The following is a 24,794-nucleotide window of genomic DNA, read 5'->3' as shown; positions in this document are numbered from 1 at the left end:
CTTCTGGACCAAAGTGAAATAATCCTACGGAACCATCACAATTACTGCCAATATTCAGCGCTAGTGTGCTATCACCAACAATTCCTGCTGAACAATTTATTTCTTTTTTATGGATTTCTTAACTAAAACACCTGAATGGAGACTCATTAACCCCGGATCTGGAAATACATGGGGAACATCACTTTGACTCAAAGGAAACCAGTTTCGAAAATAGAATGAGTTGGGTGGGAGTGGCATTCCGGCAAGTCATTGTCAAGGTGGTGCACTCATTTCTTATCAAAAATTCGCACAAAAATCAATCCCACAACATGCAAATGGCTCGAAGTTGCACAAAGCTGCACAACAAAGCACCATCTCTCCCTAAATGCCATGTGTTAACACAACACACAGCAGAGGTAATGTAACTGAGTTTTAAAATGTAAATCTGGAAGCGATTTCAAAGCCCTGAACAAAACAATAACTGGGCCACAAGGGAGAAGATTCCTATTGAGTGCCTCTAACTCATTGTGATTTTTAATCTGATGGTGGATTCCCTGCTGGCCTCATACTTTCACCTGATTTAATATTGCACAGTACAAAACACACAAGCAGTGAAGACTTTGCTGCCTGGAGCTTTTGCCTTGACTTCAGACATCCTTATTTTTTATTGCAATAGAAGAGCAACACTATGTACTTGAGATTAAAGCATCTCTGATTCAGAACGAATGAGTTCTGGGGCAGCAATAAAGTTCCAAATGAAGGTGCAAATGAAGACCATGTAGGCAAGACATTATTGTGTTTGAAATAGTACATGGTGCCCTTTAAATTGGCAAAGATTTTCAACACACCAGTACCAAAAGGAAAATCTAATGTTGTGGGTGCTGTTGTAGGTGAAAGAAGCTGCCAGTTGCAAGGGGAGATAAGTTGGGAGAGAAAGGAAAATGAGTTGGAAGGAAACATTTCAAAGGAACGTTGTGCAGATATAGGGATGGAAGAAAAAACATTACATTTTTATTCAATAGATCTTAAGGCTCAGGCACCACTGATCTGAATGCGGTGTGCTAACCAGTTGGATCATTAAGATCTAATTTAAGATCTAATGAGCAAACTAAATTTGTTGCGTCAATTATGATTTCCATTTCACAAGAAGCAAATGAATTTTTGAAATTGCAAATTGGATATTGCAACTTAATGCACCAAAATGTGTTTTGCAAATATCGCAACTTGTACGCCAATGTTTAAATGCTGCTTGTGTTAAACCAGGAAATGCAGCACAGAGGCAGCATTAACTGTCCTGACATAAAACAAAAAAACACTTAGGAAGCCCTTCTTAACTTTGAATAGAATGAGCTCAATAATTATGGAGAATCTGAAGATGAGTTTACAGTCTACAACTATTAATTCTGTGAGATGAGAATTAGCCGCTCATTTCACCAAATGTAGTGATATTGGAGGGATTCACCAACAGGGGAAATTGTTAATATTATTAAATAGTAGAGAGAGGACACTCTGACTTAATTTGTTAAAATGTTCTGTCTAATTGCCTGGAATCCCATTAACTGCACTGTTGGCTTGTAACCCGAAATCAACACCAAAGGCTGTGAAACCACACAAGTATTTTTAACTACAGAATGTCTACACTTACAAGGAACACAGCATTCACCCCACATCCAGCATGTCCATTGGAACCTGTGAAATCACTATTGAATGTTGCTTTATAATTGCACGAGTTAAACAGAAACACCAAGGCTGTTGAATAACTCACGGCACCATCAGCCAGCCTGATATTTTAGTCTCGTGCATTATATTGCAGCTTTGAATTCAGATTAGATCAAAACATCCCTTGAGGCAATAATAAATATGAAAAAAAACTGTTAGTCAAAATTCTTAACCATGATTAGATCCTCAAATATGAAATATTTCAGCACTTCCTAGCATTCTAGGTTTCTTTGGTTTATAATAGTCTGTGGCAAGAATTCCGTAATTTGATTATAAACTGTCTCTTCCTTATAGCAGTCTGTTTTGTTTTAGCTCAAAATCCTGAAAACTTCAATCAAAGCATTTTAAAATTCCTCACTTATCTGACTGGTTAATGACTTGCTAAACTAGTACCTGGAGCTGTTGATTTTACACAGTGATTCCTCCAGATTGAAAGTAAACCAATAGACTTACCCCCACCCCCCACCCCACTCAATTACCCTGGTTTACATTCCCTTTCTTAACCAAATTTACATCCAAATTCAAATAAATTGTCCAACAACAACAATTTGCACCCCTCACGCAGGGTAGAGTCCCAGAGCGCTTGTTCCTGAAGCCAATGAAGGTTGTGGGTTCTCGTCCCATGTCTCACAACCAGGACTTTGAGCTCCTAGACAAGGCTGACCCTCCAATGCAGTGGTGGGGGTGTGCTGCAATGTCAGAGGTGCCGTTCTATGGAGGTAGACAGCTCTTATGGACCCGGGTCTAGACAGTTCCTATGGAGCTATCGAGCAGATGAGCAGATGGTGGACATTGAAGATCCCATGCACAACTCAAAAAAAAGAAGGAAGTTTCTCCTGGTTTCTCCTAGTGTCCACGCCAACAGTCACCCAAATAAAATTGGTATTCACTTCATGTCTGTATACAAATGTAATTTTGTTGTTGTTGTCTGTAAGACAGTGCTGTGGCCCAAACTATCTGCTGCATTCATCTGCAAATACACAATCACTACACTGTACAATATATCTTGGGAAGTGCTTTGAGACTTTTTGACGACATGATAAGGCATTGTATCAAATATATATTATTATTCAGCACTTTGCTATTTATGGGATATTACCGGTGCAAATTAGCTGCCTTATTTGCATATACATAGATATTTTAAAAATCACTTTCACTTCTAATCAATTATATTTTACAAAGTGCTTTGCAACATTTATTTTTATTGTGTATCTCTCATGCATAAATACATAATTATATAAGTGGAGTAAACATAGAAAGGGAAACTTAGATAAACAGGGCCCAGCAACAAGGACTCGATGGGCTGAATTCCTTCCTTGTGTGCTGAAAAAGGCTATATTTCTGTAAAAGTTGAACATTTACAGTACAAATATCTGGGGTAGAAATTCCACCTGGGTCTAGTTTAACATAATTTAGAGCAGAATTTGTCAAATTGAGTATTAACTTGGAAGCCGTTTTTTTGCAGTTTTTAAAATTAATTAGTTGTTTTCAAGAATTTGTCAAATTCTGAACGCTCTACACAAATAGAATAAATCAGGACCCAGGAGGAATTCCTCCCCTATTGTCTGCAACAGAAAATGAGTCCACATTTCATTACGTTCCATTTACCTCTTAGGAATTTAATCCACAGGAGAGAGGGTATAGCCAGGAATATATTTTCCACTTATAAATATTCTAATAAAAATCAGACTGATGGCACTTGCTTCTATGTGACTAACTACAGTATAAGGCACTGCCTACCTTGAGGTTATAGGTATTTAATTGAATTGTTTGCAAATGAGGTCAATATCTATTGCAGGTCAGTGCTCAGCCCTCTCACCCATCCTATCCGTCAAAATCTGCGTTACATTACGATAGTGCATATAATTAAATTCAAATAGAATAACAGGGCCATTGAAAGGTAACATAAATCAATCCCTTGAGAACATACCAGTGCAAAAATAGAGATAGCACTGTGATTTCATTATTATGTGCATTTGATGATTGTTAGACTAATTCTCTTCACAGAGCATAATGCCATCTTCACTGCATAATTTGTAAGTTGGGTTAAACATGTGCAAACCCACAAAGGTGCTTTTAATTATATAACTGATCACATTTCGCCCACAATAGACACAGTTAATTCACTTTACAGTATATTCTGTGAAGCGCTTGGAGACGTCAAATTCACGGTTTATCATTATTGAAAAGAAATCCAATGAACAGCTTAAGCCACTCAGCATTCTAATGCTATCCACCACCTCTCCTCCCTTCACCGTGTCGGTGATGTGCACAACCAAATATTGTGCATCCCTCGCCGTAGTCAGTCAAGCTGAACCCCTGGTTGAGCATTCCAATTTCTAGATGTGTTGCGGCAAAAATAATAATCATGTAGCATTTCTAAACAGTTTTGAGGCAGGAGATGCCATCAAATAAACAAACATTACAAATGTCAGAAATGCTATAATTAAAAATGACTGTTTGCACAGCAGGTAGGAACTCTGGAGAGCTTGAACACTCTGCACAGTAAAATCTAACCAGGGGAAAAATTTTGCCCTAGATTTTTAAAAAAAAATTGCATGAGCATACTGTCTGCTCAAATACAAAACTACACTGTTTTTGTAACAAAAAAAATCCATGGGAGTGTTGTTGAGAAATGACCAGAGGTTTATGCAATGACACCATTAACAGTGTTATGGAAAGCTCGGAGCCCCACATAACACAACTGCATTCTCATTATATTTGAGTGACACTAATGAAATACTATTGTGCCTGCAATGTACTAATGAGACTGCTAATACTTGCAGACTGAAATAATCTCACCCATACAAATCTTATATTGTATAACTGAAGGCAGTGAATTCTGTTCACTTTTCTGTCTTTCTGTTATTGTTCATTTCCAATTTTTGATTTTTTTTGTTTTCCTTTTCTACCGCCTGGCAAAAATCTTTTTTTTTGTGCGTTCCCACACCTGCAACAACAACATGCATTTATATAGCGCCCTGCATACGGGGTAGTGCCCCGGAGGCCTTGACAGTGGCGGAGACTGACAACGAGCCGGGGGAGGGGAGAGGAGACCATAAGCACGATCAAAAATCCCGCAAAGAGCTTTCAAATGTCCTCTCAAATTGAAAGGAGCTATAACACGTGTAAGATTAATTATTATTATCTTTATTATTATAACATGGGGTCTGAGTTTACGGACTCAAACCAACCATGTTAGAACATGGTCACCCTGTATAGATGCACCTGAACCCCAAACTCTCAGAATATTCCACCATTCAATATATATTAACCCCAAATAAAAACAATACCAAGGTGAATTATGGCTTTATTGTAGAATCTTGAAATATTTGTGTCACAAAAGATTGTTGTTGTTATTTAATTTTTTTTAGTGAAAAGAGATAATTTATGGTAAGACTCTCTTAAGGATTAACGATTAAGTATAGATTGAATAATCCTTGGATTTGATATAGCATCTTTCACAGGAGGAGAACATCTTAAAACACTTCACACTTTCACAGTAATGTATACTTTGCGTGGATGATTTCAGCAGCTATTTGCTCACAGCTATAATAATAATCCTTGCAATTGATATAGCTGTCCCACAAACAGCCACAAATTGGTCAATCGATTTTATCTGGGCTAGATAGTATCACAGGAACTGTAATATCTATCTGAACAGGTAGTCGGACCTTGGTTTAACATCTCATCTGAAGAACGGCACCTCTGACAATGCAGAGTACCCAGATATTGGAGTGTTAGTCTGGACTGTGATTTTAAAGTTCCGATGCGGGGCTTCGAAAGGAAAAGAATTTTCAAAGCAACATAAACACACAGCTCCATCACAGAGTGCAAATGATAGTGTTTTATAATCACTCTTCCTTTCCGGCCATGTCTATCCATTAACTTGGCCATAGTAAAAGGCACCAACATAACACCACAAGAAATAGTACAAGGACTACACTTACCATGGTCTCCTCCGAACATCATACAAGTCAATCCTGTTGGAAGTTTTTGTCAGATCCACCCATGGAGAGGCTGGAAAATAAAGCAGAGAACAGATGTGATACGAAGCACTGATTACATAGTTATACACAACATTATAGCACGGAAACAGGCCATTCGGCCCTGCTAGTCTGTGCCGCAGTTTATACTCCACACAAGCCTTCATCCCTTCTAATCCCTTTACCCATGCTTCTCTACAACCACAACAACCTGCATTGTTATATTGCCCATCATGTCCAAGGTACATTAGATTGGGTTGAATTAAACCATTGTGCTGATCACCATTTTACATGTATGAACCATTTGCACCATTTGCACATGTATTCGAGAGAAGTAACTAGGGAGATGAGGATGGGGTGGGAAGGTGGGTGCGTGACTGGGAGAGCAGAAAAAACAGATGGTAAAGGGGCTCCTTTCAAATCTCAGAGTCAAGGCTCCATATGGCTAATAGACAAAGAAAACTTTACACAAAAGGAAGAAATTTAGTGTCTCTAATGGATGGGAAACAGTTTATCTACTGTATTAATGATTTGAAATCTATTAGAAAACAGATAGATCAATAATAATAGGAATCCTTGCATTTGATATAGCGCCTTTCACATCGGAAGGACATCTCAGGAAATACTGTAAAGTGTAGCGACTGTGTATTTTGTAGTTGTATTCTGATATTCTATCAGCAAATTTCTTCCTATTGGGTTCTTTTACTCAACACAATTGCTATTTCGGAGTCAGCACATGAATGATAATAATCCCTCAAAAATTAAACAATAATAAATTGATCACTTCAATCCCCGACTGTTTGTGGGACACTGCTGTGCACAATTTGCTGCCACATTTCTCCCACAAATATACAGTCAATTCACTTTACAGTACATTCTGTGAAGTGCTTTGAGACGTCTAGAAGAAGTGCAAAGCGCTATATCAAATGCAAGGATTATTATTATTATGATTATGATGATGATCAGAATGGTCTTCTGTATTGTAAAGTTCTATGGTAATTTGGGGGAAAACATCATGAATGCTTATTTTCTGCTTGGCATGTCTGTCTGTCCTCTCTCTCTCTCTTTCTCTCTTCTCTGTAGCAGAGCTAGTAAAGCTGCTGGAGATCTCTTTGGTGGCACAAAGCACAAATTCAATAAACTCCTCTTTGCTCGGTAATGAGTCTTGATATTTGTTTTAATGACTGAATAAATTACTGTGATCTATTTCGCATCAACCCAGAACGGCCGGTGTCAATGCTCAAACTACCTAAGGGCAGAATCCATAAAATTCCTTTAAAAGGGAATTAGATAGACTTGAAAAAGAGGAATATTAAAGGGAGCAGACAGCTCACTGGTGATAATTATGATATTCTTGATAAATGTGCTCAAGTAGCAGTCAAGACAGTCAATAACTGAAGTTTGGCAATGGGTTCCCTTACCTGCGCCCACACCCCTCAATTGTGTCACAATGGTTGGACCTGAAGCAGGGATGGGCTTTGGACTCGTTGCGTGGATATGATTTACTGATTTGATTTGTTGTGTTGAGTTAAGCAAACACCCTGCAAACCTCAGCCGATAAATCCGACAGAGTTGTGACTAGCTTTGGGCCTAACAGCAACAACAAATTACATCTGTGTCGCGCCTTTCATGTCAGGAGGACGTCCCAAAGCGCTGCACAGTCAGGGATCCGCACCTGAGCTGGTGGTTGGGATCAGGAGGGGCGGAGAGCGGAGAGGGTATGGGTAGGAGGGTGACCGAAGGCGCGGTTGAAGAGGAAGGTCTTCAAGGAGGTCAAGGGAGGGAGTGATGTGGTGGGACTGTGGGATGGAGTTCCAGAGGGTGGGGGCAGAGAGGCTGAAGGCCCGCCCGCCAATGGTGGAGCGGGCAAAGTGAGCGACGTGAAGCAGGCCGAAGCCCGCTGAGTGGAGGGAGTGGACAGGCTGGTAGGGGGCCATTGTTATGGAATGAAGGGGATGGAGAGGTGGGTGGGTGATGGTCACCTTTGCAGAACACATTTGGCAACCAAGTTTTCAGCCACCCTGCACCCCGCACCCCTGCCCTCCCACTTTCTGGAACGCTATCCTGGACTCGGCTCCTCCCTCCCCACTTTCAAAGCCCATCTCAAGACTCACCTCTTTGACCGCACTTTTAGTCATCTTACCCACCCAGCCTCCACAGAGAGCTGTGCTCCCGACGTGAAAGTGACTGTATCGACGCAAGTTATATTGTAAGTGTATCATTTTTAATTATCGAACGACCACATAGACTGAATTAATCAACAACACGATAATTATAATAATCCTTAGATTTGATTTTTTTTATTGTGAGAACGCAGATAAATCTGGATGAGGAAATTATCACTGATGATAATGGGTACGTTGTAGGTCACTATTTTCACCCTAAAGATGGTTGCCAGGCAACGGCTCGTCTTCAGCTCACAGAACACATGCAGAAACATTTACCTCAGCCCACTCTTTCCCGATTGAAATCTGTTAAATCTTGTGTCCCTTTTGGTGAGCGCTGACATTTCACTGCATTCCTTATTCACTGAGAGAATGAATGCTGTAGCACATACATCTTTCTTATACAATCAGAAATGGGCTTTCAGCACAGCTGTACCCCTAGGAATTGCACAGATCTTCCATCAAATTCCATTTCTAAAGTGCAATCGATGCCCCCGCCACCTTCCTTCCCAATCCTTGGCTTGTTAGTCAGACCCAAAATATGAACCTATCATTCTCTTTCAATGCTGTTTGACTTGCCGAGCCTCTGTTACATTTTAGTTCACATTATCAACATCCAGGCTTTTTTTTGCGGGGGCTCTTCTTTTCATCCCTGACTCACTCCTTAACTGACAGATCGAGGCTGACAGGCACCACTATCTCTGATTCATCAAACAACTATGACACAATGGAAATCGTGTTGAGTAAAAGAACCCAATAGGAAGGAATTTGCAGACAGAGCATCAGGTTCACGCAAAGCGTGCCTGACATGTTGTCCCTGTGGAGTAGGGCTCGGTTTTAGTGCCGCACAAGGCCAGAGCAGTCTAAGTATAGCACGTTCAGCCTCCTCTAGACTCTACCTATTCACTCAGCTTCTCTCAATTACATGCAGTATTTTAACATAGACTCACTCTAAATAATCCATTTCATGCACTTTTATGCAGCCTGGGTTCAATCAAGCTTGGCTTCCTGTGGTTTGCTTTAATAAACACAACATTCTTCTTTGATAATAAAGAGAGACAGATGATTCCCTCCACCCGCCTGCACACCACCCCTTCCCTCAACTGCTCCCAAGACCACTGGCTCCAGTGTTCAACAGTATGCTTCCCGTTGCCCGAGTATGCTTCCCGTTCACACTGATTTTCTGCCAACAAAATCCCTGCCAAAAGCAAAGCAATCTATTTGTACTAATATGTGCAGTGTGAAGACACTATAATTTATTCGCTCAATGCTGAATTGCTTTCGGAGAGCAGTGGGCAGCAATCTCGATTCCATTGCATACTGACTGACAACGTCCACTTAATGCTGCAGCAAGCTTAGCCGATGCGAGTCAGTGGGCAACAGAGAAAACAGTTATCTGGTACACTATGACTCTTTGTTCAGTTGTTTAGTGCTCGAGTCAAAAGACAGATTAAGAGTTTATAAAGAAAAGGCAGGCCCCTCCACAGGCTAAAATTACAGACCCTATGTTAACTCAAGTTAGAAGGTTATGCTTCAAGGCTTAGTTGAGGAAGGGCAGGAGGAGGTTCATGTAGATCACAAACACCGGCACAGACCAGTTGGATCAAATGGCCTGTTTCTGTGCTGTATGTTCTAATGTATTCTAATATATTCTAAGTTACAGTAGCAGTCTGTCTAATGTACAGACCTCAGTGAACAGACAGTTAGTTTCTTGAGGTCTGTTCAATTCTGCTCAATCCGTACAACTTGTCTCCTGTCTCCAGTAAATCCAATCATTGCTGAAAAAAATTCTAGAAAAAGTTTTCACTATGTTTAAAACACATTGTGAACATAACTGCAAAAATGTTTTTGATCTAAGCAGGGAAATATGATTAATTTGAGCCTGAGGGGAAAAGGTTAGATTACATTAAAATATATAATGCATTTTAGTGCTTTGAAATGAAAACATGTGTTGAACCTGCAATGTTAAAGTTAGTATTTGCTGTCATTCTCACATTCAATTTTATTTTAATAAAGAAGTTTCTGTTTGTCAGATTGTATTAAATTTGAGTCCTGCCATTCCATTCACTTCAACCTGAATTCTGGAATTATAATCACCTAAAGCATTGCACTAACAAACAAACACTCTTTCTAGGGCTAATTTGCATCTGATCTCTGCACAAAGTAACTATCCAGATTCCTGCTGCTTCTTCTGGGAAAATAAAATATCACACACTGGGTTTGAGATAGTAACTCTTCTGCTCTTAACATGTTCAAGAATCTAATCAATGCATTAAAATCACGTGAGTCAGATGAACTAAGACTCTTTCCCAGTGCATGTTGCCTTTTTTTCTTTGTGCTCTGTATTCATGCTCAAATTCAGTAATTTTACAGTAAATCGTGTGAAGTGCTAATGGAACGTCCTGCTGATGTGAAAGGTGTAATGTAAATGTAAGGTGGGAGCTGGAAAGGGAAAGCTGACGGAAAATGTGGTCAAAGACACAAATCTTGAGGTCTTTTAACGTAGATAAGGAGGGGAGGCCAGTGAGTGAAATACCAGCCAGATATGATTAATACACCACCCAATGAAATGGATAAAATAATAACAACAATCCTTACATTTGATATAGCCCCTTATCATGTCATCGAGACATCACAAGGCGCTTCACAAGATAGACTGCAAAGTGATGTGATTGTGGGCGATTACAGGTCATTCTCTAAAATCTTTTCAGTGGCTAACTTCATAATTAAGAACACATGAATGCATTTAAATATGTTAGTCCATGAAGTATTGGTCCAAATCGCATTTTAGACCCGTGTCAATTGAGTGAAAAGACGGATTGAGCAGCTTTCAGTTAAAGGGAGATTTTATATGTAGGCACAGGATGATGAAGTACAGATCAGTTTCCCTTCATCAAATCCCTTGTCTATTTCTGAATTCATTCAATGCCTTCAGACCTTGCTCAGATGTGTTGCACATTGGAGTACAGTGACATTGAAATACAAATGGCACAATGGTGAGGGGATTGGAGGCAATAACATTCATTCCCCAGGTTATAAATCAAATCTACTCAGAAGCAGTGAACAGAAGATCACCAAAGGACCAGAAGCTACACACCATCTATCACAGCTTTACCGAAGCCCCAGGCCTGAGCTATACTACAGATACATATGGGAGTATTATTCCTCTCTGAAGTATATGCTGCATTTCACATGATCCCTGTCCGATTTGAAGACCTTTCAGTTAGCCACTCAGACAGTAGCCCTGGGGAAGAATTAAACTAAAGGGCTCAAAAAGAATGAAGCGACGAGATGAAACACCTGCGTCCCCTTTCCTATCAAAAAAACATAAAAATGATAATTACCTTGAGTTTCGATCTTATGTTTCATTTTATTCTTCAAAACTTTAGAACAATTATTGGAGATGGTGTTTTCTTTAAATACTGAATATTTCTTTCCACTTAAAGGAATGCTGCTGGAAAAGGCCAGGCAGGGGGTGTTTTTCCTACAAATACACAGTCATTATACTTAACAATAATTAACTGTGAAGCAGTTTGACATTTTGGGGCAATAATAATCCTTGCATTTGATGCAGCGTCTTAATCATGTGATTGAGATGTCTCAAAGCGCTTCACAGAATATACTGTAAAGTGTATTACAATACAATGAAATACAATTACAATATTTTGTGAGCGAAACACAGCAGCCAATTGCGCACATCAGTGTCTCACAAACAGTCGTGGACTGAGTGACCGAATTACTATAATTATTTTTTTTGTAATATTTTTTGTAATAACCTGTTCTTAGGCATTATTTGCCCTCTGAGAAAAAGAAAAACTTTCTGGTATGTATCCTGAATTTACCCATTACAATCCTTTTCTTCACCTTTAAACTCCCCTTCTTCCCTCCTTGCTGAGTGGCTGAGAGACTGACCGGTCAACTTCCACTGCACGCCCCACCCTCACAATTATTGTCGCCATAAGAGCTTTGCCATACACATCCAAATCAAGAGACGCTATTTGAGAAAAAATTGCAGCTCCTGATTCGATAATTTGCAATCCTTCTTATCCAGTACTTAACAACTGGTCCAGGCTGAACACCTTCTGCAGAATGATTTCCCCTCCAGCCTTTTCAGCACAGAATTGCTGCCCTCTTCAAACTTAATGATACGGAACAATATTGTTTTCAATTCTAGCTTTTAGAACGGCTTTTTAACTCCTTTTTTTTTTAAAAGTTGAACAATTATTTTTAGGCCACTGTCCGGTGAAGAAACCATGAAAGCCGACCGCACCCCAGCCCCAAGACAAGATCCTCACGGCAACTGCGGGAAAAGCAGCTTCTTAATTCACACAGTTACACACCACAGGTTTCATACGGCAAGGAAACAGGACATTCATCCCAACTAATCTGTGCCACATTAAAACTGGATTTAAGAATTTTCCAAAGGTTGGACATGGTTTTAAATTGTAATTATCACTGATGATAATTTGCACTGGTGTTTGTTAACATACCACAGGCCACAATTTTCACCTCAATAATTGTTCTTTTTAGCACTGTTTACAAAGCACGATTAGGTCAGTGTGGGAACAAACACAGAAGGGGGTGGTACTCTGCACAGTAGTAGGTTAAACGTACTTTAATTATGTGTGTTTAGAATGAGATTTCTCGCTATTAGAAAAAAAGGTTACCCCAAAAGTACTGTAACACAGAGCTTCTTTCCCATCGTGGCTAGACTTGGAATTATAGAATAGAATCATAAAATCTTACAGTCATTTGGCCCATCGTGCCTGTGTAAGGCTTTTTGAAAGAGTCTTGGGGCGCATTCAGCATCTAAAATAAACTTGTTCCAGAATATAATTTGTTCTGCAGCAATACAACATCTGCATTTTACCAATGGGTTCCAAATGACTAGAATTTTTTGATGAAGTGGCTGAGAGGGTGGATGAAGGTAGTGCAGTAGACGTAGTTTGTCTAAATTTTCAAAAGGCATTTGACAAAGTGTCACTTAAGAGACTTATAAACAAAATAGAAGCCCATTAAAGAGATTGTGGCAACATGGACCCAGAATTGGCTAGGAGACAGAAAGCAAAGAGTGATAGTAAACGGTTGCTTTTCTGACTGGAGGGAGGTGTGTAGTGGTGTCCCTCAGGGGTCAGTATTGGGACCACTGCTCTTTCTGATCTATATTAATGATCTGGACCTGGATACAAGGAGCACAATTTCCAAATTTGCAGACGATACTAAGCTAGTAAAAGTAGTTAATGGTGAGGAGGATAGCACCAGACTCCAAGAGGACTTAGACAGATTGGTAAAATGGGCAGAAGCATGGGCAGGTGAAGTTTAATGTGGAGAAATACGAAGTGTTGCATTTTGGTAGGAAGAATGAGGAGAGGCAGGATAAGCTGATGGTACAATCTTAAAGGGGGCAAATGAACAGGGAGACCTGGGAGTCCACATAAGCAAATCTCTGAAGGTGGTAGGACAGGTAGATAAAGCTGTTAAAAAAGCATATGGGATACTAGGTTTTATAAATAGGGGCATAGAATTCAAAAGTCAGGAGCTTATGTTGAATATTTATAAAAATGCTGGTTAGGCCTCAGTTGGAGTTCCGGGCACTGCACTTTACAAAAGATGTTAGGGTATTGGAGAGGATCCAAAGGAGGTTTACCAGGATGGCACCAGGAATGAAGGACCTTAGTTACGAGGAGAGGTTAGTGAAACTAGGATTATACTCCCTAGAGCAGAGAAGATTAAGAGGGGATTTAATAGAGGTTTTCAAGATCATGAGAGGATTTGATAGGTTGAATCGGAAAAAACTGTTTCCACTGGCATGTGGGTCAGTAACCCGAGGACACCGATTTAAGTTAGTTGTTAAAAGAAACAGAGGGGAGGTGAGGAAACATTTTTCACCCAGCGAGTTGTTCGGATCTGGAATGCATTACCTGAAAGGGCAGTGGAAGCCAATTCAATAACAATTTTTAAGAGAGAAGTAGATGGGTATTCGGAGAGGACAGGATTGCAGGGCTACGGAGAGAAAGTAGGTCAGTGGGATTAAGTTGGATTGCTCTTTTCGGAGCCGTCACAGACACAATGGGCTGAATTGCCTCTTTCTATGTTGTATGATTCTATGATTCTATGCTTTTTCACTTTACGATTAACATTTTTTTTCACAAGTGGGACTGCAGGTAAATTAAAGCAGTTCTGAGTGATTCCAGGACTGTTTTTCTGGTCAACCGGAAATCTATTCTATTCGGAAACCCGTAACCAAAGCAAACATCCAATCCAGTTCCATGTATGCCACAGACACTTGGAAAGTTCCCTCTGTCTGGAACAGAACGTGTGCACTGGCTCCCTGGAGAGATACACAATGCTTACCTAATTCTGGAGAGTATCAGGTACACGCTGCTGAGAGCCAAGGCTTGGGGACTTGTGCTGTGGACCTGCCTGGCTCAAAACCTGAACTACCAAGGCCACCACAGAGGACTGAGTCATTTCTGACAGTCCTTTGCCAAGCACATCACCTTGAAACTAATTCAGCTCCATGGAGACCCCCACTTACCTCCATCCCAAGGAGGACAGTCACTAGTCACTAAGTGCTCTGGGACGCTACCCTGCGTGAGTAGCGCTAAATAAATGCAAGTTGTTGTTGTTGTAGTTGGTCATTCTAGGCCTGGTTGACAACACCAGTGTGGCTTTTCAGATGAAGTATCAAAGAGAAATTCTGTATCAATACAGCGTGCATATTAATTGAAGTTTTAATGCTAGTTATATCTGTGGCTTTCTTACTACTACTAATAATAATCCTTGCATTTGATATCGCGCTTTTCACGTCTTCTAGACGTCTCAAAGCGATTCACAGAATATACTGTAAAGTGAATTGACTGTATATTTGTGGGCGAAGTGCAGCAGCCAATTGCTCACAGCAGTGTCCCACAAACAGTCGTGGATCGAGGTGACCAATTTATTATTGTTTCATTTTTCTGCTTCTCTATCATGTCTATCACTCTTCCTGACTTGGGGGTGCGCTCCCTGCAATTGCAAGCTCGATTCTGAAGCCTGGTCAGTAGAGAAAACACGATTAGCTCTGGGTGTCTCAAAAGCTCATCTGTTCTCCCAACCAGCAGGAAGGCAGCTGGCTTTCATTCAGCACCTCACCTGAAGGCACAAAAATCAGGAATCATTACTGGGCCTCAGTGCTGTTAGTGAGGAATCGCGGGCACAAATCCACCTCATAACACCCAACGACACCTTCTGTTAAAACATTGCCAAATTACTTCAGTCCCAGTAATGGGTCATTTAACTAATCTTGGAACAGCATCTTGAAGCAAACAGAGACTCGCTGTGCAATGGCAATCTGCACTTCAGCCAAACCACTGAATGATAATCCTTTTAGAATAGATTCTACATTTTCCAATGAACAACTGCAGATTATGTTTCAAATAAGCCTGCAGTAATGATTGCCACAACTATTAATGTTGCTGTGCAAACAGTATCATGTATCAAAGCATACTCAGGCATGGGCTGTATGTGGAGAATAAAATAAAATTATTCAACAAAGAAACCAAGAAACATAAGAGATACTGAGGGCTGAGCTGAAGATCGTGATCTAACCTTAGTGTTCTGGAACAATCTTCCACCTTGCACCCTCCTTCCCCATTTTCAGGTCACATCTGAAGACCTTGCTCTTTGACCGTGCCTACGGTCACCTTTTGTTGTAATCCTCCCCCTTTGTTTTGCATCATTAACACCTCTTTAACCCATCACCCCCTGTCCTTTACCCCATTTTCTCCTTTGCCTTCCTTACCCTGCCTCCCCCCTCTTTCTGTTAGCCCTTAAGAGCCTTTCCCTTACAGCATGTGCCAGTTCTGACGAAGGGTCGTGGACCCGAAACATTGACTCACTTTCCTTTCTCCATAGATGCTGCCTGACCTGCTGAGTGTTCGAAGTGACATCTGTTTTGGTTTCTCTTCAACCGTGCCTTCAGCTCCCACTTTTGACTCTCTACCCCCTCCTCGCTCCCTCCCTTCCCTCCCCATCTCGCTCCCTCCCTTCCCTCCCCTCACCCTGACCATTTCCCCCCTGCACGGGTCCCGACCCAACTGTCCAGTGCCTTGGGACTTCCTCCCGACGTGAAAGGCGCTCTATAAATGCAATCTTGTTGTTGTTGTTGTTTCAGATTTCGAGGAACTGCAGTATTTTGCGTTTTGTTTTAACAATAATAATCCTTGCATTTGATATACTGCCTTTCCAATCAGGAAGTCGTCTCATAGCGCTTCACAGGATTTACTGTAAATTCAAGCAACTTTGTATTTTGAGGCGAACACAACAGTCAATTTGTCCACAGCAATGTTCCACAACATCACTGACAGTGAATGACAAATTCTAACAATCTGACAAGACACAAAGCTCCTTCCCAACCAAAAGCCTTTTCAAGATATTTCCAGTTCATTCCAGATTGCACACTGTATCTTTCAAAGCTCAGGGTATCAAAGCAATTACGGTTGGCATTGTTGAGCTGAATGCATTGAAGTGCTTGTGTTGTAAACCTGAAAAAACCCTGGGCACAGTTTGTTTCACATTCGCTTCTGTTTGAGACGTATGGCCTTGGCTATGACCGAGGCTGAAATTCGTGCTCAAAGCTGGGAGACAGTTTGGTTTCAGGAACGCTGTTACATTAGATCTATGTGACAGGACACTGTGCTTACCTTCAGCGGCAGCCAAGGACAGGCAGGTACCTCTGTTGGTGACGGCCACCATTTCTGGTTTAGCTCTCAAGCTGCCTGAACAACCCAAAGCTGCACACAGTATATGACTGGCCTGCCCTTTACGTTCTTCAGAGGTCACAGAGGGCTCCATTGAGCAGAAAATGAAATTGAATTTCACAATTTCAAAACTGCCCATTGCATGAGCTTCTTGCACTTGTGCAGTGGACTGTATGTTTTTGATGGCGATGATGAAATCTCCCCACAGTGTAATCAGAGTTAATGCCACTGTGTTACAAGCTCAGAATAGTGCAGAACCACGGGAAACGATTGGACTCCTAAGGTGGATGTTGATAGGCTGTTTCTATTTCTTGGTGAGTTCAAAACTATAGAACATGATTAATAATAATAATAATCCTGGCGCTTTATCATGTCTTTGAGACGTCTCAAAGCGCTTCAGAATATACTGTAAAGTTATTGAAAATGCGATAAATTATGTGATAACCAGTAACAGATCTAATTGGGAAATTAGGAGGAACTTTATCATGTCATTGAGACATCTCAGTGTTTTACAGAATACACTGTAAAGTGAATTGACTGTATATTTTGAGGGAGAAACACGGCAACCAATTGCACACAGCAGTGTCCCACAAACAGTTATGGATTGAGTTACTAAATTATTATTACTATTATTTTTTCTGAAGGGATCACTGGAAAGTGATACACCAATCAACTAACAACCTGGTTCCTGTTTACTGTTGGGTAAACAGAGGCATGTGGAGTAAGGAAACTTGCCTAAGGTTTCACCTTGCCTGGGAAACTTATTATAATTGTTGCAAGCGATCATATATTTATGTTTGTACTTGCCAACAAATGGAAACAGGCTGTGAATATCCATCTCATTGAATCCTTTCATAATCTTAAATGTCTCTATTAGATCCCCTCTCAATCTCAATTGTAAACACGCCACACAATGAGAACCAACATTAGCAACCTGACAATGTTTCCCTCCCATGGCTACCTTGCTTACAAAGATGACTTTGTACTTTGTTTCACAATAAACTTTTGTTTCTCATCACTTATACAATGCACATAAGACTCAAAACATTGACTGGGGAATGGTGTCTGCACCCATTTCCATAATATGATTTAAGTAGCATGATAATTTGTGCAGTTGTGCATAGATATAAATCGTTATAGTTGTATTTACTAAGAGAGCAAAATGAATGTTCCACAACAATAGATCAGAATATGAAAGCAAAAGCTATGTGAAAAGCAGCTTAATTCTGTAATGCGCTTATCTGAGCAAATCTGCATTACAATCAGGAAAAACAAAATCTGATCCACAACTAGCGATGCAATTGAACAGATCAGACTGGATTACTGGGGAAAAAGAACCTGATGCAATGTGTCTTTAATAATAATCTTTGGATTTGATATAGAACCGTATCACACATCATCAAGAAATCTCAAAGAGCTTCAGAGGAATTACTGTATTTGTATGTGTAGTTTGTAGGCGAACGTGAGTGTCTTTCATTTCAGGAGAACGTCTCAAAGTGCTTCGCAGGATGTACCTTAGAATGTAGTCACTGTGTATTTTTTAGGCGAACACCGCAGTCAATTTGCGCACAGTAATGTCCCGCAAACAACCATGAAGTGAGTGATCAATGTTATCTGCGGGACTGTTGGTCAGGAACACCGGGAGAAACTCCCTATTCTTTTCAAGTAGTGCCATGGGATTATTATCGTCCACTTCAACAGGCAAATGAGGTCTCGATTTCACATCTCATCTGAAGGGCAACACCTCTGACGACACAACACACCCCCAACAGTGGATTCAAGTGTCAGCCTGGACTGTGAGCTCAAAGTCCCGACATAGGACTCAAACCCAACACATTCTGATTCAGAGGGGAGTGTGTTCCCAGCCGGGCCAGGCTGACACCTTAATTCTCAGATAGCAGAATTCAAGTCAAGAGAAGGTGGACACAATCCTACTTTACATTCATACCAAGCCCCGCGTTTTCCTAGAATTGAATGATCCGTGAGCTGACATTACAGTTCAGGATTTGGGAGATAAATAATTTCAGAGAATTCTATCTGAGTTTTACAGAGATGTAGGCTTCAGACAAACTAACGGTAACAGTCTTATCTTTCCCTGCATCTTTGTACCAAGCCCACCAATGTGCATTTGTTATGGGGCATTGCTGTGCGCAAATCGGCTGCTGTGTTCGCTCGCAAAATACACACTTCACTACACTTCACAGAACATCCTGAAAAGCACTTTGTGATGTGCCCTTGTATGAAATTTACGGAGTATTGTAATTATTACAATGACTGTTAAGGATTATAATTAATATTTGTATTAGTTAAAAACCATGCCAAGCTTTAATTTACCTGGATAATACCTCGCCAAGCCAGTTGCACTCCCAAAAACCTGCCATAATAATGTGGGGTCTTCCTCTTTGTTTTTCTTGAAGACATTGTCCAGCGCTGCAGTCCAATTCAGCTCATTCAGAACAATGGTTGCTGTAAAGGAAGGAACACCTGGTTAATTACCAGCTACCTGTAATAGGGGTTGGAGCTTCAATCACCTAGATATACATATGCTTATAGCCATAAGTAAATCCATACAATACAATTTACATTGATATAGTGTCTTTCCTGTCTCAAGGTGCTTCACACCAGCAGGCTGGGCATGCATTGGTTATTCACTTCATCACTGTCTGTGGGACATTGCAGTGTGCAAATTGACTGCAGGGTTTGCCCACAAAACACACTGTTCTTGGCACTTCCTCTGGCAAGTCTCCCTCTGATTCTCTCCCTCATTCTAGGCACATCTCAAAGCGTGACAGTTTAACTGTGCTTTCGGGCACCTTTCCTCTCTCTCCCCCACACCCCCCACCCCACACACTGGGTGCCCACCCAGCTTCATCAAACTTTTTCAGACATCCTCCTTGACATTAAAGGCACAAAACTAAATGTAAAGATTATTATCATGTAAAAAACCTAAACTCTATTCAGCGTTAGTCGGTAGAGCTTGTGACTCTCCATGGCCTTGAGCTGAAACGATTCAGATTGGGCAATATAAAACCTGCTGGGAATCACCACAAGCAATGACTAAATCACTCCAGCAGCATCAATGAGGTGGGGATAATCAATGTCTTTGCAAAATATGCAAATATGTAGCAATAAAATCAGTGAATCACAGACAAATGTACTTATTTAGCCATAAAAAACAAATAGGAGTATGAATTCCTTAAGAAACAAATCCGTATTGCAGCTAACTTTTGATTCATTATCTGGCAGGCTGAAGAGTTCATAGTTCTTGAATATGTGCTTTGCGTCTCTAAAGACATCTCTAGCAGCTTTACTAACTCTAGAGAGAGAGAGAGAACAAACACACATCAAGCAGAAAATAAGCATTCATGATGTTTTCCCCCAAATAACCAAAGATCTTTACAGCACATCAGGCCAATCTGACCATCATGTCTGTGCTGGCTCTGAAAAAGCAATCTGTTCAGATCCATTTACCTACCCATTTTTTCTATATACCTGCAAATTATTCTGACGATATCTACCTACATCCCTCTTGAAAGAGTATATGGATCCTGCCTCAACCATACATATTGTGCTTGGACTTCATCTCTGGATTAAATCATGGTCTTCGTTGAGTTGTTATGTTGCTAGCAAGGTCAGCAAAGCACACTGATGCTACTTTTAACTTAATAGCAAAACCATCATCTTGGGTGCTCCAAACTGCAATGCTTGGAAGCCAGATGCTGGGGATAGTATGCATTGAGGCACTTCATCATATTTCGCAAGTTGGAATCAACACTATCCCTTTGCAAACGTCTTATCTTTTGAAGCGTTTCTGCTGCTCAGAATGAAAGCATTGCCTGCGAATGATAACACACTGATACCCAATGCTGTGGTGCCAGTGACTCGTGGCTAGCCTTGAAAATCTTTGATTGCACGGACTGGAGCTTTAGCCGTGCTTGATCTGCAGACTTGGCTTTGCCGCTTTCATTTTCACTTTTTCTATTGATGTGACTGTTGTAATCCAAGAGGATTACATTGGAAATCTGTGCGATGGCATCTGTAAAATCATGAAATTCTTCCACTGCTATTTTGGCAGCAGCAGCTGGAACAGGCAAAAGAGATGAAACACGAAAATCAAGCTGCACAAAGAGAATGGTTTTCATATCATACTTGTATTATATTAATTTTCCTGCCTCCCCCCCCCCCCCACACTCCCCCCTTTGAATTCCACATCTGATGTTGTGCTGTATTTTCCGATTCAGAGAATAGGAAGGTCAGCCCGATGCTTCTATCAATGTTACTCGAGTCAGATGCCACAAAGTGCATGAGCACATCCTGGGATTATTGTCCTCTAGGTTCCCCTTCCAGTCTGTATGCAAATACCTGACAGCCCGGCGTGAAGGGAGCTCTATAAATACAAGTTGTTGTTGTTGTAGTTCACCTTCCTTCAGCTTTCCCAATCTGAGACTGTGGGCTCCAATCAAAATGCTGCACAGAGCACCAGATCATGGACAATGTTGCTTTTTGATTAATCCCCCCACCCCGACACTGCTGCAAACACGACAGGTAGCAAACACAGACTACAAGGTTTTCATGGGGTGACTCCGGTGGAGCACTGGGGGAATCCTGCAGTGTCATAGATGTACTCTTTCAGAAAAAGCATTAAACTGAGGTCCTGTCTGTCTGAAAAGAGAAGCGAATTTCTCTTTGCGTCTTGGCCACCTGTCACTCAATGTTGCCTGTATTAACCATACAGTAAACTGCCAGCTTATCGCACTCTGGGTGTCTGGAATTCATACCGAGCCAGACCTGGCCCAAAACGGAAGACATTTAAAAAACTTTGCGCAGGACCACACACCTATAGACTCCCACCAGCCCACTGTCGTAGTGGGTACGACACCTCCTCACCGTCCTTGCTGGCATTTAGTGGCCAGGGATATCAATTTTGACTCATTTGGTGGCTAATCCGCTATCTTCTGCTCGCGGGAATCAGACAATTACAATGTCAGTAGCGGTCAGTTTACTGGCATTGTTTTGGCACTGAAGAAAGCCTACACTGAAAAACGCCGGTATATGTCAGTACCAGCATTGTAATTACACTTAGCTAGAAATCCCAGATCTCCCCCAAAACCCCCCATTGGTCCGACTAGCTGGGGTTTTTAATCTGTTAACACTTCATAGAGAACTTACAGCACAAAAAACAATTGACCCAACCAGTTTGTGCCTTGGTTTATACTCCACATGAGTCTCCATCCATTCTTTGCTCCCTCCCATATACTTCTATTCCCCTCTTTCTAATGTGAAGTCCTACGAGCTTCCTCTTGAATGGATCTAAATACCTGTTTCAACCGCCACTTCAAGCAACGAGTTTTACAACCTCACCACCCTGTGCTTCAATTAGTTCCTCCTAAATTCTATTTTAGATCCTTTTAGACACTCTCTTATACTTGTGTCCCCTATGTATACTATACTATATAATAATAATAATCCTTGCATTTGATATAGCGCTTTTCACATCTTCTAGACGTCCCAAAGCGCTTCATAGAATATACTGTAAAGTGAATTGACTGTATATTTGTGGGCGAACGCGGCAGCCAATTGCATACAGCAATGTCCCACAAACAGTCGTAGATTGAAAATGACCAATTTTATTATTGTTTTTTGTTTTGGAGGGATTATTATTAGGCGCATAGAGTAAGGAAGCTTGCCCACGGTTTCGCCCTGCCTGGAATTGAACTCAGGTCTCTCGCTTGTAAAGCGAGTGCTCTAACCACTGAGCTACAGGACTCCATATATACTGGACACACACGAGTTTCAGACTCACCAACAAGTGGGAACAGCCTATCATACTTTAACAGCCTTTCACATCTTATTTCTAATCCTTTTTGTACAGTACTTTGGGATATTTATCTTATACAAACTGTGCTACATAAATGCAAATTAATATGTATTAAGCTGATTAACAGGTTAATGTAACAATAAGTCATTCACCTTAGGGTTATTTGTGAAATCTTACTGTTCCAATGTCTGCTGCGACTGCCCTCAAAAGCAGTTGCTAATAATAATTAATGTTATCACTGTAATGCGAAGAATTGCCATAAAGACAAGGTTCTTTCTTCCTTTTATACTGAGCCAGCAATGTAGCCCAGCGACATAGTCAGACAACCAAATTTTTTATGATTATTTCTTGATTCATGGCCACACCATAAATACCGCTTACAGTTTCCCTCAGTAGCTACTGGAAACAAAATATTAATTTAACACAGACATCACTTCTTGATGCCCACGTGGGCCTTTTTTGGCCCACGGGCTGGCCACCACTGATATAGTTCTTCAAAACTCAAAGCATTCAGTTTGAATCAGTCTCGACCACAATTCACAGGGAACCTATTATCAGGTCATTCTGCCTTTGCCTGGTCAAAGCATGTAACAAGCTAAATGCTCAGTAAGAAGGAAAAAGGAAGGTGCTGCTGTACAGATATAGGGAACGTGTTGATTGCACTTGCCTAAACTATATGTGAAAGAAGCAATTGCCAAACACTTGTTCATTACTAAAACTGCACTGTGCTCCCAGCCATCTGCTTGGCCCCAATGAAGGAGTTCAGCTCTCTTCTGATATAAATCAATTTGTTAATATCAGTGTGACACAGCAAAAGAAATTGAAATACTTCATCTCACAATGGGCGACATTACTCTTTCCGACAGTTTCCCTCAGATATGCATCTCCACGCTTTTATCACCAGCAAATGACACAAAATTGGAAAGGCCTGACAAGAACAATTTCAATTTTGTAATAAAATTGCAATCAATACAGCATTTGGGTAGAAATGGCTTCGAAGCAGTGTGGAAGGCTAGACGGTGGATGATTTATCCTGACTGTTCTCACAGCTCTGTGCTGGAGTCTTTAAGACTTCATTTGATGTGGCTCAGTCAGTCGTTTATTAGAGATGTAAAAGGGCAATTTCAGGACAAATACCAGGACATGTTTTTTACTCAGAGGTTAACTATCGACTGGAACACATTGCCAGGAAGGGAAGGTTGAGGCCAGGACATTGACTCATTTAAAAATAAGGTTGATGCAGTGATGGGAGGTTGGTAGGATGGGTATTTATATACTTTGGGACATTCTCCTGATGTATTATATAAATGTAAATCATATAATAATTATATAGTATTCCTTGCATTTGATATAGTGCCTTATCTTATCGTGGAGACATCTCAAAGTACTTCACAGAATATATTGTAAAGTGGATTGACCTTATTTTGTGGGCAACTTATATTGGATTCTGGAGGGATGAGATCAGATGAGCCAAATGGCCTCCTTCACCAAAATTCTTAAGATTATTATTGCTTTCTGGGGTAATAATCCATTCAATAAATAAATCAATAATGTGGTCACTTAATCCATGACTGTTTGTGGAACCACAGCTGTGCTCAATTGGCTGCTGCATTTCGCCCACAAAATCCAGTCAAACCACTTTACAATATAACCTTGTGAAGCGCTTTGAGACGTCTCAAAGATGTGATAAGGCACTATATCAAATACAAGGATTATTATTATTATAGTGATCTCATGACCTTGTGAATTCCTCCCAGCAGGTTGAACTCTAAGGTTCCCCAGTGGATCCAACCCTACGTTTGAGGTTCTCAGCTGTTGCATTTTGATGCGTTTTGATTTGAACACTGGAGTAGTGTTTCTCAGGAACCAGTGCCAATCCCAGATCACATCACCTGATGACTAGTCTGACATTCTTTCACCGACTTTATTAGACAGTTCATTTAATCAGAAAACAGATTAGATAGTTTTCTTTTAGGAAAAAACATTATGGGATATAGCACATAGGCAGTTCAGGACATATGTGCAAGCGACTGCCAGGAAGGAGGAATGTGAAGTAGATGGACCTTGGTCTTTTTTTCATCTAGCATTTCTTATGTTCTTATGTTCATAGAACCCTGCACACAGATGGCTATATGCGGGAATGCTGCACAAGGTGGATGCAGCCGGGAAATGCCTCTGTGTGTGTGTGAGATTGCTGTGGGGTTGAGGATTCTGCTGCAGGGATGCTGAATGAGGCCGACTTTCATGTTATTTGGTCGTGTGCTGACATCGCTTCCTGTGTTCTGTGCATGACGCATGATGCTGTGGAAACTTTCCATGCTAAAATAAGTCCGACTTCCAGATCTTCAGGTCACTGCCAATGTCACTGCCTTTGCGCTTTGCATGT

At 40.8% G+C, this 24,794-nt stretch overlaps 1 protein-coding gene and 1 non-coding gene across 6 annotated transcripts in view; both read right to left on the bottom strand.

Annotated features, from left to right (window-relative positions):
• The window catches only part of LOC103177010 (voltage-dependent calcium channel subunit alpha-2/delta-1), a 418,878-nt gene that overhangs the window by 138,649 nt on the left and 255,435 nt on the right, over positions 1 to 24,794 (bottom strand). For all 5 annotated transcript variants that reach the window (XM_007890933.2, XM_007890935.2, XM_007890934.2 and 2 more), the window contains 2 exons: positions 18,925 to 19,056; positions 5,649 to 5,718 (listed from right to left, as the gene is read on the bottom strand). In XM_007890933.2, coding sequence (XP_007889124.1) covers positions 5,649 to 5,718; positions 18,925 to 19,056 — 202 coding nt within the window. The remainder of the gene's footprint in view (positions 1 to 5,648; positions 5,719 to 18,924; positions 19,057 to 24,794) is intronic.
• trnav-uac lies at positions 22,286 to 22,357 on the bottom strand. Its single transcript has one exon. It is a non-coding gene; the product is annotated as a tRNA-Val (tRNA).

The sequence above is a fragment of the Callorhinchus milii genome, unplaced genomic scaffold, assembly GCF_018977255.1.
Source record: "Callorhinchus milii isolate IMCB2004 unplaced genomic scaffold, IMCB_Cmil_1.0 Scaffold5, whole genome shotgun sequence".
In the NCBI taxonomy this organism is placed as follows: Eukaryota; Metazoa; Chordata; class Chondrichthyes; order Chimaeriformes; family Callorhinchidae; genus Callorhinchus; species Callorhinchus milii.
The sequence above is the reverse complement of the archived record's forward strand: the minus strand, read 5'-3'. Positions and strand labels throughout refer to the sequence as shown.